The 17,133-nt window shown below is 47.4% G+C and overlaps 1 protein-coding gene across 1 annotated transcript in view; it reads left to right on the top strand.

Moving 5' to 3' along the window:
• LOC137535907 (ephrin type-B receptor 5-like) overlaps positions 1-17,133 on the top strand; it is a 133,713-nt gene that overhangs the window by 23,277 nt on the left and 93,303 nt on the right. The window contains exon 2 of the mRNA XM_068257781.1: positions 15,273-15,337. Coding sequence (XP_068113882.1) covers positions 15,273-15,337 — 65 coding nt within the window. The remainder of the gene's footprint in view (positions 1-15,272; positions 15,338-17,133) is intronic.

Raw genomic sequence — 17,133 nt, 5'->3', positions numbered from 1 at the left:
TGCCGTAGTGGTTAGCGCTCTTGCCTTGCAAGCGCTGGCTCCCCGGTTCGAATCCCAGCCAGCTCAACATCTGCAAGGAGTTTGTATGTTCTCCCCGTGTCTGCATGGGTTTCCTCCGGGTACTCTGATTTCCTCTCACATCCCCAAAAACATACAGATAGGTTAATTGGCTTACCCCAAAATTGGCCCTAGACTACGATACATACACTACACTGGACATATTACTATGGTAGGGATTAGATTGTGAGCCCCTCTGAGGGACAGTTAGTGACAAGACAATATACTCTGTACAGTGCTGCGGAAGATGTTGGTGCAATATAAATACTAAATAATAATAAGTTGTGGTAATGCAGTATTTCCACCAAAATCCGATTTCCATGGAATCTTTTTTTTGGGTTGTTTTTTTTTTGTATTGTCTGATTGGCCAAATACTTTTGAGTTGACTCGGCATCCTCTGATTGGTCCAATGCTTCCTAGTTCTGTGATTGGGCTAAAATAACCGCCTTGAGAAAATGTGGTGTTTTTTTGTAGAAATCCGATTTCCGAGTTCCAATGGCAAATGCATATTTCTGATCTCAGGGAAGGGAGTGAGACGCCTTTCCATCATCATGCGCCTCCAGACACCTGCCTACAGTGCCTTATGGTAAATCCAGCCCTGATTACCAGTATGTATAGAATTTTTTCAGGGGCCCAGTGAAAACAAGCAATGGAACCCATAACTTCTTTGCTTTGCCACTGATAAGTGTACAGCTTTTGTACCATTGCTGAGAGGCAGAAGACAGATAAGCTGTGGTCCATGCACAATTGGCTTTGCTCTACTGGATATGCAGGCAGGGCCGGCCCGCTCATGAGGTGGGGTGAAACATTTGCCTCAGGCGGCAGATCTGGGGGCGCTGCACCCGCCTGTTCATGGATGCTGGGGGCCGCCCACTGAGCTGGAGGGGTAGCTGGCAGAAAGGGGGTTTTGGGCCTAGCGGTGGGGAGGGGGGGTCGGACCTTCCCTTCCACTCCTGGGTCCCCCGATCTGCGCTCCTCCTCCAGCGTTAAGTACCAGCGTGCATATGATTAAGAGGCAACGGGCGCGGCAATCACTCACCTCTTCCGCGTTCCATCATGTGCTCCATTGACTTCACTTCCGGCAACGACGCCCACTGTATTGTAAGTGGACGGCCTTGCAGGAAGTGACGTCAGTGGAGCGGACGATGGAACGCGGAAGAGGTGAGTGATTCCCCCGCCCGTTGCTTCTTAATCATATGCACTCTGGTACTTAACGCTGGAGGGGGAGCGCAGATCGGGGGACCCAGGCGAGGGAGGGGAGTCCAACCCCCTCCCCCACTCCCCACCGCTAGGCCCAATACCCCCTTTCTGCCCGCTACCCCTCCAGCTCGGCGGACCCCCCCCCCCCACGGCTGGGGGGGGGGGGGGCGGCGATTTTTTTCTAATTTTGCCTCAGGCGGCAAAAAGTCTAGGGCCGGACCTGCATGCAGGGACTTTACTTGCACAGGCACAGTATGGATACAGCTGTGCTCATACACAGATGGGAGTGCAGCCACAAATCAGAAGAAATTCCAGGAAGCAGTGGTGGGCTCGAGAAGGATCTGGGTAGCATCTCGATCATCCTGAGGCTCCCAAACTACTTAGGTAAGTATTTTTATTATTATTATTTTCATCACAGATTTGCTTTAAGAGGTAAAAAAGCTGTTATCAGCCACCCTAATGATAACCAAAGCTAAGCCTTGCTGATCAATCCAATCAACAGGAATAGCAGCCACACTATTCATATGCAGGAAAAAAAGATATGATTGATATAAGCATCAACCAAGTATGGAAAAACAAAGACATTAGCATTACGACCAAATGTAGACTGGTTCATGCTATCATTTTCCCCATAACCATGTATGGCTGCAAAAGCTGGACCCTAAGAAGAGCAGATAGAAGAAAAATTGAGTCCTTCAAGTTGTGGTGCTGGCGATGGTTGCTTCGCATTCCATGGACAGCAAGGATGACAAACGAAGTAGTTTTGGAACGTATAGGACCAGACATATCGCTGAAAGACAAGATCACCAGACTCAGACTCACATATTGCAGCCACGTGATGCGATCAAATTCCTTAGAGAAAGACCTAATGCTAGGACTGATCAGTGGCAAAAGGCGACAGGTCGCCAGAGAATGTGTTGGCTTGACACCATCAAAGCCAACACAGGAGTGAGCTTAAAGCTAATGTAACCCGGGTTGAAATAAAAAAAAAAAGGCAGATACTCACCTAAGGAGAGGGAAGGCTCGGTCCTAATGAGCCATCCCTCTCCTCTCCCGGTGGCCCAGGTGCTGCGCTGGCTCCTCCGTTCTCGTCCCACACCGAGGGGACTTCGGGAGACTTCGGGAGCCGAGTCCTCCCGAAAACAGGCGGTGCACACGCGAACGCGTCATAGAGGGCCCGTCTTCGGGAGCACTCGGGCTCCCGGAGCATCTCCAAAGCCTCCATTCGGCCGGGAGCCAGTGGTATTTGACCGAAACGGTTGAATACCGCTACGGGGGAAGCCAGCGGAACAGCAGGGACCGGGAGAGGAGAGGGAATTCTCTATGGGACTCCCTCTCCCTCTCCTTAGGTGAGTATCTGATTTTTTTTTTTTTTAAACCTGGTTCCCATTAGCTTTAAAGTGAACCTTAAGCCAAATTAAAAAAAATGAGTTTTACTCACCCGGGGCTTCCCTCAGCCCCCTGCAGTTGTCCGGTGCCCTCGCAGCCTCGCTCCGATCCTCCTGGACCCGCCGGCGACCACTTCCGGTTTCGCCGTCAGGACCCAGGATGCGATGGAAGTACTCTTTTGAGGTTTCTCATTTTTGCTAGCTGGTAGGGCATGCAGGTAGGGATTACAGCTGCCCAGAATCCCCCCTCAGACTAGGGATGGTGCAGTGTCTGAGGACAGGCACAAGTTGATACACCAGAATACCTGCAGGCCTCCTGCAGCTCACAGCACCATGCTGCTGCTTGCTCTTTCCCTGCTACAGTTGACTTTGGATGTAGCAGCAATGTACAGTATGTACAGAGCATGGAGCAACAGCGTGTGTACAGAGCATGGAGCAGCAGCGTGCGTACAGAGCATGGAGCAGCAGCGTGTGTACAGAGCATGGAGCAGCAGCGTGTGTACAGAGCATGGAGCAGCAATGTATGTACAGAGCATGGAGCAGCAGAGTGTGTACAGACAGGGGCGTAACTAGATTTATTAGGGCCCTCCTGAAAAAATGATAGCATGGGCCCCCTTTGTCTCCAAACCCCATGGGATTGGGAGCCGGCGAATGGCAGCAGGGGTGCTCTGCTGTGAAGCAGCCTCTGTAAGCAGGAAAAACGTACACACATTCCTGCACACGGTTTTTGTCAGTGAATGGGGAGGTTTCTTTGCAAATTGGCTGTACTCGCGGTTGGGGAGAAGGAAGTGGAGAGGCCCCCAAAGCCTCTGGGTCCCCTGCAACAGCAGGGGTGGCAGGGGTGATTGTTACGCTCATGTGTACAGAGCATGGAGCAGCTCTGGGGAACTTAACAGATACAGGTATGAGCACAGTCCCGTGCCTTACTGTGTGAATGCTTCACTTTCTCCTTCACTAGCAATGTCTGCTGTCCTCATTATTATCTGTATCCAAACTGCTCCTGATCGATCCTGTTGTCGATCAGAAACAGATCGGACATTTAGGAAGCAATTGTCAGATCCTGTCAGTCTGACGGAAAATTGCATTGTGTGTACCCAGCATGATGTCCTACCATATTATTATACTGTATTGTGCGTGACTGAGGGAGACCTTTCAGGAATCCCCCCCTTTAAAAATTCTGGGTTTGCCCCTGGAGTTGTAGTTCCTCAGCGGTTGTGGAATGTCAGGGAGTGCACTGATCTCTCCCTCCCCATCCTCCAGGTGTGATGTATGATTCCATAATGATAACAAGTGCACAAAATCCATCTTGTGACATCCACAGTGCTGCTGTCCTAGATTCCCCCCTGGAAATGTGGGAAGCGTCAGGTGACAACATATCACTGACATGTGACATGGCGTGCGAGAATCCCTCCACTGACTGGGGACAGCTTATTGTCACTGTGCTCCCCCCCCCCCACACACACACACACACACGTCACCAGCGCAGTGGCCCTGACTGAGTTACACAATGTAGAGCCTGGACAAGGCTGGGCTCAGCTGGGAGAGATGGAGGATGACCTAGTTTCTGCTCCAGGAGATTACCCATAACTCACAAAGAAAGAGAAAAAGTGCAGAGGGTAGGGACGAGCTAAGCTATTCATACACTATACAACTTTTTTCATATTAAGATTAGACAATTACTTTGATTTAAACAACAAGTGTGGAGAGGCACCCAGAATTGATAAAACTTCATTAAAAGTACAAAAAAAAAAAGGATCTGGCTTACCTCTCCAAATACACAAATGAGATAGGTTAAAGTAGATTTTATTTGCACATACATTTCGTGGGTACAAGCCCATTTCTTCAGGCCAATAAAAGTGCCAATGTTCTAAAGTCAAAAGACACAGAGCGCCTCTCAAATTTTAAATTTGATATAAACTTTGAATCTAAAAAATAAAAAAAAAAAATCTTAAAAAATTAGGACATGTCAATGTTAGTTATTTTACTTATTGCGCTTTTCATGCCCTTGGTTGCCCTTTTATTGGACTTATTACATCAAGATTAGCGGGCGATAACGGGGTGTGGTTCACATCCTCATAGCTTTGTTCTGCATCGAGACATTCAGGTCTAGAGATGGCCCGAATGGTTCGCTGGCACACGGGAACAGGCGAACTTCCGTGGTTCGCGATCACAGAGAACCGCAAACTTTTTTGGAAGTTCGGTCCGCCCCTATGCTACATCATTAGGGTCAACTTTGACCCTCTACATCACAGTCAGCAGGCACATTGTAGCCAATTAGGCTACACTCCCTCCTGGAGCCCCCTCCCCCTATAAAAGGCAGGCAGCGTCAGGCATTTCACTCACTCGTGTGCCTGCAGTAATTAGAGAAGGGGGAGTTGCTGCAGAGAGAGCTATAGGGAAAGCTTAGTTAGGCTCTTGTAGGCTTGTTAGCTTGCTCCTTGCTGATTCTTATTGCTAAAAAAGCACCCCTCAACAGCTCTTTTGAGAGCTAATCTTGTTCTTGTGATCAATTTTTTTTTTGTGGCCCATTTGCATTATATACAGCCCTGTCAGTCAGTCGCAGCTGGCCTTTGACCCCTTGGTGGCAATTCCTACTGTGCCACTGCAAGGCCCAGCACATTCAGTGACTACCTGTGTGTGTGACAGGCAGCTGCACATTTGTAACCCCAATCACTGCACCTGTTCACTGTTCAGTGCACCTACCTACCTACGTGAGCGCACACATTGTTAATACCACCAGTCCTTGCACCTGTTCACGGTACCTGTGTGTGGGTATGACAGCTGCACATTTGTAATACCAATCACTGCAGTGCATACCTGTAACCTGTTCAGTGCACCTACGTGACCGCAAGCAGTGTAATATACCACCAGTCACTGCACATGTTCACGGTACCTGTGTGTGACAGCTGCACATTTGTAATAACAATCCTTGCATACCTGTTCACTGCACCTGTGTGACCGCACACTGTTTAGTATACCAGTCCGTGCATACCTGTTAACTGCACCTGTGTGACAGCTGCACATTGTATTGTAATACCAGTCACTGCATACCTTTCCCTGCACCTGTGACTGCACATTGTATTAGTCAAGTCAGTGCATACCTTTCACTTCATCCCCCCCGATATGGACAAAACAACAGGCAGAGGCAGACCCAGAGACAGGCCACCCGGCAGGTCTGTTCAAGGTCGTGCTGACATGATTTTGTGCGGCCCTAGACCAAAGTACAGTGCTCAGAAGAAGGCACATCCCATTAACTCCCAAGATTGTTGGGATTAGTGTTGGGCGAACAGTGTTCGCCACTGTTCGGGTTCTGCAGAACATCACCCTGTTCGGGTGATGTTCGGGTTCGGCCGAACACCTGATGGTGTTCGGCCAAACTGTTCGGCCATATGGCCGAACTAAGAGCGCATGGCCGAACGTTACCCGAACGTTCGGCTAGCGCTGTGATTGGCCGAACGGGTCACGTGTAGTGTTGGGCGAACATCTAGATGTTCGGGTTCGGGCCGAACATGGCCGAACTCCGAACATAATGGAAGTCAATGGGGACCCGAACTTTCGTGCTTTGTAAAGCCTCCTTACATGCTACATATTCCAAATTTACAGGGTATGTGCACCTTGGGAGTGGGTACAAGAGGAAAAAAAATTTAGCAAAAAGAGCTTATAGTTTTTGAGAAAATCGATTTTAAAGTTTCAAAGGGAAAACTGTCTTTTAAATGCGGGAAATGTCTGTTTTCTTTGCACAGGTAACATGCTTTTTGTCGGCATGCAGTCATAAATGTAATACATATAAGAGGTTCCAGGAAAAGGGACCGGTAACGCTAACCCAGCAGCAGCACACGTGATGGAACAAGAGGAGGGTGGCGCAGGAGGAGAAGGCCACGCTTTGAGACACAACAACCCAGGCCTTGCATGGGGACAAGAAGCGTGCGGATAGCAATTTGCATTTTGTCGCCATGCAGTCATAAATGTAATACAGATGAGAGGTTCAATAAACAGGGACCGGAAACGCTAACCCATCACAGATGTTCATTGTTCATGTTACTTGGTTGGGGTCCGGGAGTGTTGCGTAGTCGTTTCCAATCCAGGATTGATTCATTTTAATTTGAGTCAGACGGTCTGCATTTTCTGTGGAGAGGCGGATACGCCGCCGATCTGTGACGATGCCTCCGGCAGCACTGAAACAGCGTTCCGACATAACGCTGGCTGCCGGGCAAGCCAGCACCTCTATTGCGTACATTGCCAGTTTGTGCCAGGTGTCTAGCTTCGATACCCAATAGTTGAAGGGTGCAGATGGATTGTTCAACACAGCTACGCCATCTGACATGTAGTCCTTGACCATCTTCTCCAGGCGATCGGTGTTGGAGGTGGATCTGCACGCTTGCTGTTCTGTGTGCTGCTGCATGGGTGTCAGAAAATTTTCTCACTCCAAGGACACTGCCGATACCATTCCCTTTTGGGCACTAGCTGCGGCTTGTGTTGTTTGCTGCCCTCCTGGTCGTCCTGGGTTTGCGGAAGTCAGTCTGTCGGCGTACAACTGGCTAGAGGAGGGGGAGGATGTCAATCTCCTCTCTAAAGTCTCCACAAGGGCCTGCTGGTATTCTTCCATTTTGACCTGTCTGGCTCTTTCTTCAAGCAGTTTTGGAACATTGTGTTTGTACCGTGGATCCAGAAGGGTATAAACCCAGTAATTGGTGTTGTCCAGAATGCGCACAATGCGTGGGTCGCGTTCAATGCAGTCCTAGGCCGAAGAGGTCATAGCCTAGGGTCACAAAACCTGTTTATTGGGCAATTTCAATGGTGGCGAGTCTGACGTACATAAATCGCAGCAATGGCCGTTAGCAACGTCTGAATCTCACGAAATGTCTCATGCAGGTAGAAGACATATTGTTAGACTTGGGCTCCAAAGATGGGTTCCCTACATCTCTGCAAACCAGAGTTACAGGGCTCCAAATTTGGTAAAATCCCCCATAGGCTTTCATTGGGCCTCCTATTTACAGTTCCAAAATCTCACATCTTTTCAAAGGGCAATTACTCAGCAGTGGCAAATTTTCTAGCATTGTAGGGACCCTTAGGGGGAACATGACTGGTGAGTTTCGGGCCCCTAGGCCGAAGAGGTCATAGCCTAGGGTCAGAAAAACCTGTTTATTGGGGCTATTTCAATGGTAGTGATGGTGACGTACATAAATCGCAGCAATGGCCGTTAGCAAAGTCTGAATCTCACGAAATGTCTCATGCAGGTAGAAGACATATTGTTAGACTTGGATTCCAAAGATGGGGTCCCTACATCTCTGCAAACCAGAGTTACAGGGGTCCAAAATTGGTAAAATCCCCCATAGGATTTCATTGGCTCCCTATTTCACTTTCCAAAATCTCACATCTTTTCAAAGGGCAATGGCTCAGCGGTACCAAATTTTCTAGCATTGTAGGGACCCTTAGGGGGAACATGACTGGTGAGTTTCGGGCCCCTAGGCCGAAGAGGTCATAGCCTAGGGTCACAAAAACCTGTTTATTGGGGCTATTTCAATGGAAGTGATGGTGACGTACATAAATCGCAGCAATGGCCGTTAGCAAAGTCTGAATCTCACGAAATGTCTCATGCAGGTAGAAGACATATTGTTAGACTTGGATTCCAAAGATGGGGTCCCTACATTTCTGCAAACCAGAGTTACAGGGGTCCAAAATTGGTAAAATCCCCCATAGGATTTCATTGGGCCTCCTATTTACCGTTCCAAAATCTCACACCATTTCAAAGGGCAATGGCTCAGCAGTGGCCCTAGGCTATGACCTCTTCGGCCTAGGACTGCATTGAACGCGACCCACGCATTGTGCGCATTCTGGACAACACCAATTACTGGGTTTATACCCTTCTGGATCCACGGTACAAACACAATGTTCCAAAACTGCTTGAAGAAAGAGCCAGACAGGTCAAAATGGAAGAATACCAGCAGGCCCTTGTGGAGACTTTAGAGAGGAGATTGACATCCTCCCCCTCCTCTAGCCAGTTGTACGCCGACAGACTGACTTCCGCAAACCCAGGACGACCAGGAGGGCAGCAAACAACACAAGCCGCAGCTAGTGCCCAAAAGGGAATGGTATCGGCAGTGTCCTTGGAGTGGGAAAATTTTCTGACACCCATGCAGCAGCACACAGAACAGCAAGCGTGCAGATCCACCTCCAACACCGATCGCCTGGAGAAGATGGTCAAGGACTACATGTCAGATGGCGTAGCTGTGTTGAACAATCCATCTGCACCCTTCAACTATTGGGTATCGAAGCTAGACACCTGGCACAAACTGGCAATGTACGCAATAGAGGTGCTGGCTTGCCCGGCAGCCAGCGTTATGTCGGAACGCTGTTTCAGTGCTGCCGGAGGCATCGTCACAGATCGGCGGCGTATCCGCCTCTCCACAGAAAATGCAGACCGTCTGACTCAAATTAAAATGAATCAATCCTGGATTGGAAACGACTACGCAACACTCCCGGACCCCAACCAAGTAACATGAACAATGAACATCTGTGATGGGTTAGCGTTTCCGGTCCCTGTTTATTGAACCTCTCATCTGTATTACATTTATGACTGCATGGCGACAAAATGCAAATTGCTATCCGCACGCTTCTTGTCCTCATGCAAGGCCTGGGTTGTTGTGTCTCAAAGCGTGGCCTTCTCCTCCTGCGCCACCCTCCTCTTGTTCCATCACGTGTGCTGCTGCTGGGTTAGCGTTACCGGTCCCTTTTCCTGGAACCTCTTATATGTATTACATTTATGACTGCATGCCGACAAAAAGCATGTTACCTGTGCAAAGAAAACAGACATTTCCCGCATTTAAAAGACAGTTTTCCCTTTGAAACTTTAAAATCGATTTTCTCAAAAACTATAAGCTCTTTTTGCTAATTTTTTTTCCCTCTTGTACCCACTCCCAAGGTGCACATACCCTGTAAATTTGGGGTATGTAGCATGTAAGGAGGCTTTACAAAGCACAAAAGTTCGGGTCCCCATTGACTTCCATTATGTTCGGAGTTCGGGTCGAACACCCGAACATCGCGGCCATGTTCGGCCTGTTTGGCCCGAACCCGAACATCTAGATGTTCGCCCAACACTAGTTGGGATGTGGTTGACTATTTAACACAGGCACAAAGTGGCAGACATGCTACCAACTCACCTGAAGGCAGAAAGGATGCTGTGCATGCAGAACAAGCTGGCAACTATGCCTTACAGTGCGTTTAAGGGTGATGTCACAGCACAACAGAATAAAGGTACCACTGCCAGTAAACCTTCTCCCATGTCCACGCAGGCAAGGCCAGGATGCTCTAGCGATCTCATGGTGATCTTGGACATGCGGACATTCTTTAGCCCAACGCCTTCCCTTAGCGCTTCCGGATCCACCCTCCACCGGATCCACCCTCCACCAACGCCTCAACTGGCAGGTAGCCGACTACCTGGCCTTAAGTGTGGATGTAGACACTGTGAGCAGCGATGAACCCCTGGACTACTGGGTGCGCAGGCTTGACCTGTGGCCAGAGCTGTCACAATTTGCCATCCAACTTCTGTCTTGCCCTGCCTCAAGCGTCCTGTCAGAAAGGACCTTCAGCGCAGATGGAGGCATTTTCACTGAGAAGAGAAGTCGCCTAGGTCACAAAAGTGTTCAGAACCTCACTTTTATCAAAATGAATGAGGCATGGATCCCAGAGGGTTACTGCCTGCCTGAAGACTAAGTCAGTCCCCACACACAGCATCTCTGCCTGCACACTATGTGACTGGCTGCCTGCCCCAAGACTAAGTCGGTCCCCACACAGTATCTCTGCCTGCAGGCCGGTTGACTGCCACCACCAACAGGGTCCACCAGGACTGCAGGCAGATTCCTGAATTTTTAAGGCCGCTGCTAGCAGTGGCCGCTATAATAATTTTTTTTGGTGCATGTACATGCCTGGATAATTTTTCTGGCTGCACTGCAGCTGCAACAACAAAACAAAAGGCATGTACATGTGCCAATTCCCCTTCATGATCGTTACCTTGCTGCAGTGAAGGGGCTTGCATATCACAATGAAGCAATGACCGCCGGCTATATGAGTGTCTTGGGGGGGCACACCCAAGATAATAAGGTCGTTGCTTCATTGTCGACAGACCAAATTGGATCAGCTGGACAGTCATTGTTGTTCTGTCACTGAGCTACCTCAGCCAGGCGACCATATGGGCTTGAAAACCGCTATCACCTGCACTGGAAGTTTGCGGTTAGTGAACTGAAAATTGAAGGTTCGGGCCAACTCTATTCAGGTCGAGAAGGGGAGGGCATGTGATTGATATCTGTTCAGATTTCTGCTGAGATCAGTGAGATATGGATTGCCTCTAACATTGGGCTTACGTCATACTGTGTATGTAAGAGAGAGACTAGTGGGGGGGGGGGGGGGGGGGGAGCATGAACAGTCAAAGAGGAAAGGTGCCCATTCATTATCCAATGCAGACCGGCCAAGTGTCACGGTTTTGCTGTGGCACTAACGATTTGCAGCCTCTATCACGGGATCACGGGGCACTGGTCAAATGTCCTGGCCTCTTCACAGAGCAGGAGAGTTTGCTGTTAACTGTTTCACTGCCCAGTGTTTTTGCAGTGAACTCTAAAATACATGCATCACGTTACACTCTGCAGCTTTGCCTCATGCTGAACTTCAGCAGCAGCACAACAACATAAAACTACTAGCTCAGCATGGAATGTCTCTGAAGTTGATAGAGAACGAGATAGGGATCTTTAACCTGGCTATTTGGTTACAGAGCATCTGAATAGTGAGGTGGATATCTTATCTTTTAATATGCTTTTGAAGTGCTAGAAATCCTGTAAGGATCAATCATATTGGTTGCATTCCTCTGTGCTAATGCTCTTAAGGTGCCCATACACTCGTCAGATTGGCAGTAGATAGATAAGAAATGCATCTGATGATCTACCTGATGCGTTTTTAGAAAATTTTTTACCAGGATAGAATTCCTTCCAATAGATTTCATTTTGAAATCTATTGAAATTCGATCTGATGGTATTTTTTTTGTCATCAGATTTCCATTAAGGCCAATGCAAACTGATAAGCAATCTCATCAGATCGACCTACATTTTCCACCCTGCCAGTTCGATGGAAATCCATCGAAATCGATCGAAATCGGCCATCGATCGGTCGATTGGCCAAACGATCGGGATCGATCGGTCGGCCAGAAAATCGGCTGAGTGTATGGGCCCCTTTATTAATATCCCATATTGAGGCACAAGATCCTTAATTAGGGATAGTTGTGTAATTTTATGCATTTACAGTCCTAGGACTAGAGTTATGCACTAGTAGGCACTGTGTTAACTTTTCTGATATGTGAATTTTTTTTGCCAGAAATACAGAATTTCATATTTTTAACATTTCAGTCTTTATTTTCCTATTTAATATATTCATAACTCTTAATGTAGAGCTGTTTACTCTAATGTATATCCTTTATCACATACAGTATGTGTGCTGTGATTATCCTTTAAATAGCTTGCCTACCATCGCTCAATACGCCAATCTCTGCATAGGGTGGAGGGAGAAACTGTAAAGTGGAGGGGCATAGTTTTAAGAAATGGGGGCGTGGTTAAAGGTGCTGGTAGCCTAGGTATGCCCAATGTGCAGCACCAATATCAGGCTGATTCGATCATAATGATGGCATCTGGAAGAGATGATGCTGCAACATGGCTTAGTCGGGTGTGCGGTGGTAGTGGTCTTCAATTTCTCCGATGACTGATGGACCTGACAGACCTCTGGGTGATCTACACCCATTTAAAATATGTAACCCCTGGACTTGTGGTACATGTCTCAGGCTTACCTGTCCGCTGGCCTGGCACCTCCTGAGTACTTTGTCTGTCTTTATGACTGCCTGGGGTGCCATGTGACACCGTCGTATGTATGTGACATCAGTACGGCCAGTACATGTGGCAGGGTCATGCTATAATCTTTTGGAAAACTATTTAAACTAAACTGGCAGCAATAGATTCCTCTCTGATTAGGTGTAATCAGGGAAGGATCTATCTGATGTTTAAAACTCAGGGCCGGCCCTTCCATGAAGCAGGCTGAATCACATGATTCCGGGCAGCTTCAGCACTATACTGAGCTGATCTTTTTCAGTCTTTCCCTCTGCTTTGCTGCTTCTGCCTGACTCATGGAAAACAGAGCTTGCCTGCTGTGTAGTGATGGGTCGTTCGCGAACGAGCCGGCTCTAAGAGCCGGCTCTTTGCTGTGAACGACAAGAGCCGGCTCTCAGTTTTTAAAGAGCCGATGCCTCAGCCGCCCCACACAGCTCTGATTTGCTGTGTAATAAAGGGCGCTGAGGCATGCTGGGAGATGTAGTCCTGTAGTTGCAGCTTGTAGGAGTGTATGGGGCAGAGCAGAGCAGTAGCAGGAGGGATTGGGGCAGTCAGCGAAGCAGTCTGGAGTGGTCATGGAGACAGGGGCGGGGCTTTTATTCCGATTCTGAGTGGTGTCCAGTGATATTTAATGAAGAGCCGATTGAGAGCCGTAAGAGCCGGCTCTTTACTGGGAGCCGATTCAGAAGAGCCGATTCTCCGAGAAGAGCCGGATTTCCCATCACTACTGCTGTGAGTCTGTGTGTGCTGGCAAGGCCTTTAAATACATATGCAGTGATCTTTGCTAGCCCCACCCCCTCTCTGTGTGTTGATTAACCCTCTGGATTCTAGAAACAAACAAACTCAAACTCACCAGCAGTATTACAGCCGGCCTGTTCTCTCCTCTCCTCCTTCCTCTTCAGGACAGTTCCGCCTCAATTGGGACTGTTGTGAGGTATGTGAATGTGAGCAAAACATCCCATTAAAAGCATGCACGATGTGGTTACACTGTGAGCTGGCATCTATTGGGAAGCCCCCATTCCATATTAACACATTGAAGAAGAGTGGAAAACCTACTACGACCGCTGTACAGCCCAAGGGAGCAGGGATCACAGGTCTCAAAGCATCAAAGCAAAAGGCTGACCGCTGACGCGTATCGGAGCTCTAAAAGGCTCTTTAATCATAGGCAATGATTTTTGTGTGTCTACTGATGTGCTAATAAAGGAAGAAAAGTTTTACACCCACCCTTGGTGTAGCATCCCTCTTTTTTGCCCATATCAACACACCCTGACTCATTTGATTCCTAAGGCAACATTGCATGGCTGACACTGTACAGATGTGTTGCTTTTCTGCAGGCTAGAAACATGTTCTGTTGCTATGCAGAGGCCCGACGAAGAAGATGGGAGTGATGCCACGCAGCGGGTGTGATGAGTGAGGAGAACAATGCTCTCTGCCAAATTGATCCACCAGCCTGATCACTGGCCGAGGTGTCGTGGGTGGAGGGAATTGCAATGTACACATGCTGGATTCTCAGCAGAGGTGGTCCTTATTGGTCACTTCGATCTAGATTCTTCTAGCATGTGTAAGAGGCTTAATTTTTCAGGGAAGTATTGAGGAGAGCTCATTTATAAAATAAACAGTTAAGAAAAAGAATCATTTGCTCTGCTCACACAGAGACTGCTCTTGGAAAGTCAGTTTTGGTGGTCTGTCTCGAGTGAATGCTTGGCAGGACAAAAGGTGGGAGAGCATGCTTGGCAGGACAAAATGCTTGGCAGGACAAAAGGTGGGAGAGCATGTAGGTGGGGTTATTGGACAGTGTGAAATGATCACTGGGGTCCATGGCTCAGTAGGTACCCCACTGCCAGATGCCTGTTTACACATACCATCATCCACGTAGAAGTTAATGTGGCACTCCAACACCTCAACGAAGCCATTTAGGTACACAATGAAGCATTAAATCCAAAAACAAACGAGACAATCAGGGGAGGTGTATTATGTTTATTCATTTTTTTTTTAAACCAAGCTGTATACTGTTGCCATGACTTCCTTTTTTTGTCTATTTTCTTTTTTAACTCAGACCACCGCTTCTCGGAAAGACGCAAGGTCGGCCAATGTCATAACCTGCTTGTTGAGATCATGGTTAGAATCATCTGAGTTTAACTGAACAAAAGAAAAGAAAAAAATAGAAAAAGTAAAATGAGTATTAGAGAAGGAAAGGAGAGATGAAGATAACATACAGAGACAGATCATTACTATTGGGTCCAGTGTGTTGTATTCTTTCTAACCTCAGTTTGGAAAAAGAAGAGGAAATTTGAGACGCAGTAGGGAAATGAAGGAGAACAATTACTTGTAGAAGAGGGAGCTGCCCCACATAGGGGATAATAATGACAATAGGAGGAATAGTGTGTGAGTGTTTTGAAAGGGGGGGAGCGAACCGCTTCATGAAGCTAGCTCATTCTAAATGAACAGTACCCATTGACTGAAGAAGAGGAGCAACTCCCAGAGTGGCAAGACCAGGTGTAAAGGTGTGACAAGGGCGTGTCTTCTTATAGTCGACCCTCTTTCTTATCTCAAAACATTGTAAGGAATGTGACTGTTCAGGACTATTCTTTCTAACAATTTTTTGGAATAATGCATTTCCAGCAAGATTTATCAGCTGCAGCTATGCAACTTCTTGTATCATAGTGATGATAGATTGTATGTTACGGATGATATATTATGTAATTATTTTTTACTAAAGTACCTTAAAAAGTTTTTTTTTTTTTTTTTTTTATTCAATTTGCAGAGATTCTACTTGACACAACATATGAAACCTCAGAAATTGGCTGGACAACCCACCCGGAGGGAGGGGTGAGTAAAATTTTAGGATATGTGTAAAATTAAGCATTATGATTGGCGGTGATAACCTACAGGTTAAGGAAAGAGAGAACAGTTTTTAATAATGGACATTTCCCGTAGTAGTCGGTGGTGTACGTATTGTGCTGCTGCAGAGCCGGGACAAGGTCCTCCAGCACCCAAGGCTGAGACACCAAAGTGCGCCACTCCATCCCTACCACCCCAGCCGTCACACACTGATTGTTATTAGACTAAGAAGCGCCACAGGGACCACAACCTCCCCAACACCTTAATATCTAGTTATCTGGCTTGCAGTCACTGCCATGTATCCCCTTTTCTTATTTCTTTCTGCTTCAAACACAATTAGGAATGACAGCTGAATGAATTCTGCGCCCCCCCCCCCCCCTACACTGCGCCCTGAGGCTGGAGCCTCTCCAGCCTATGCCTCGGCCCGGCCCTGTGCCGCTGCCGGTTAGTTATGTGCAGGGTGATTAAATGACGGCTCTCCCTGCTGCCACTCAAATCCCCGGTGGTGTTAAATACTATTCCCCCTCCGAGTTGTAGCAACTTGGAGAGAGATGTAATTCGGGGTCGGATGATCGCCATAGTATAGTACTGGTGCTGTGGTAGCGCCCAGCTCCGGCGCTGAGCGACAGGCGCCAAAATGACCTGCTTTGAGTCAATGGGCGGGCCTTATTCAATTGCCTTCTTCTCCCATGTTTTCTCCTGGGAGATAATTTTTCATCTTCTCTTTAAAATACATTTTCAGCAGAGAGAGAGAGAGAGAGAGAGAGAGAGAGAAAGAGAGAAAGAGAGAGAGAGAGAGAGAGTGTCTCAACCGAGCATTAGTCATCAGCTTGTGAATCACATGATCAAGCAATAAGGGGAGGAACAAAGGAATTCACTTCTATTTATTTTTATTTTTCGTTAATTTCCACGTTAAAATAAACTATTTTCACACTTCTTGCACATTTTCATGGTAAAATAATGATTTTTTTGCATTTTTTGCAGATTTGTGGAACAGAAAGAACAATTTGTTTCCCTTGACCATATTGCGAAAATATGTATTTTTGCAAATATTTTCTCAAAATAAAAAATGGCATTTTTATGCAAAAATTACTGCCGCAAAATTTGCAAACACTGCTAAGGGTAGGTCTGTCAGTGGGTATTAGCAATTCAGAGGTTGTATAAAGGTACTGTTTGGTACAGGGTGATAGAGAGTGAGGATAGGAGCAGGGCTGGATTTACCATAAGGCACTGTAGGCACGTGCCTACAGGCACCTGATGATGGAAAGGCGACTACTCCCATCTCCTAGTGCCTCGTTCTCTCCTTCCCAATGCAGAGCTCGGAGCATAGCGTAAATGAGAGGTTCATTATCCACCTCTTGGCATTCCACTAATAAGATCTCCCTCCAGTCATGGGGCACCACTAGGGTACTTTTGGCTACCTAATGCTACCTGTAGCTACCTGTGATGGGTAAGGGAAGTAAATGAGAAGTGACAGCTGGGACAGTCAGCACACTTGCAGTGCTGTTGGGAGGGGGTTTATAGGTTTATGGAGGGCGAAGTCTTGGGTGCCGGGACATCTGTTCCTTTAGGCTCCAGTGATGTAAATCCAGGCCTGATTAGGAGTAAGCGTAAGGCAAGGGCTAAGGCTCGGTTTAAGATAGCAAGGATAAGGAGAAAGACGTTTATAAAGGTAGGATAAAAAAGTGAAATAACAGTTGCGTGCAAATGCTTGCTGAAGTCATTTCACATTGAAAATGTTATTTTTGTTTTTGATCAAATATTGTCGAAAATACACTGTATTT

This window comes from Hyperolius riggenbachi, chromosome 10 (assembly GCF_040937935.1).
Source record: "Hyperolius riggenbachi isolate aHypRig1 chromosome 10, aHypRig1.pri, whole genome shotgun sequence".
NCBI lineage: Eukaryota > Metazoa > Chordata > Amphibia > Anura > Hyperoliidae > Hyperolius > Hyperolius riggenbachi.
This window is presented reverse-complemented; position numbering and strand designations above follow the sequence as displayed.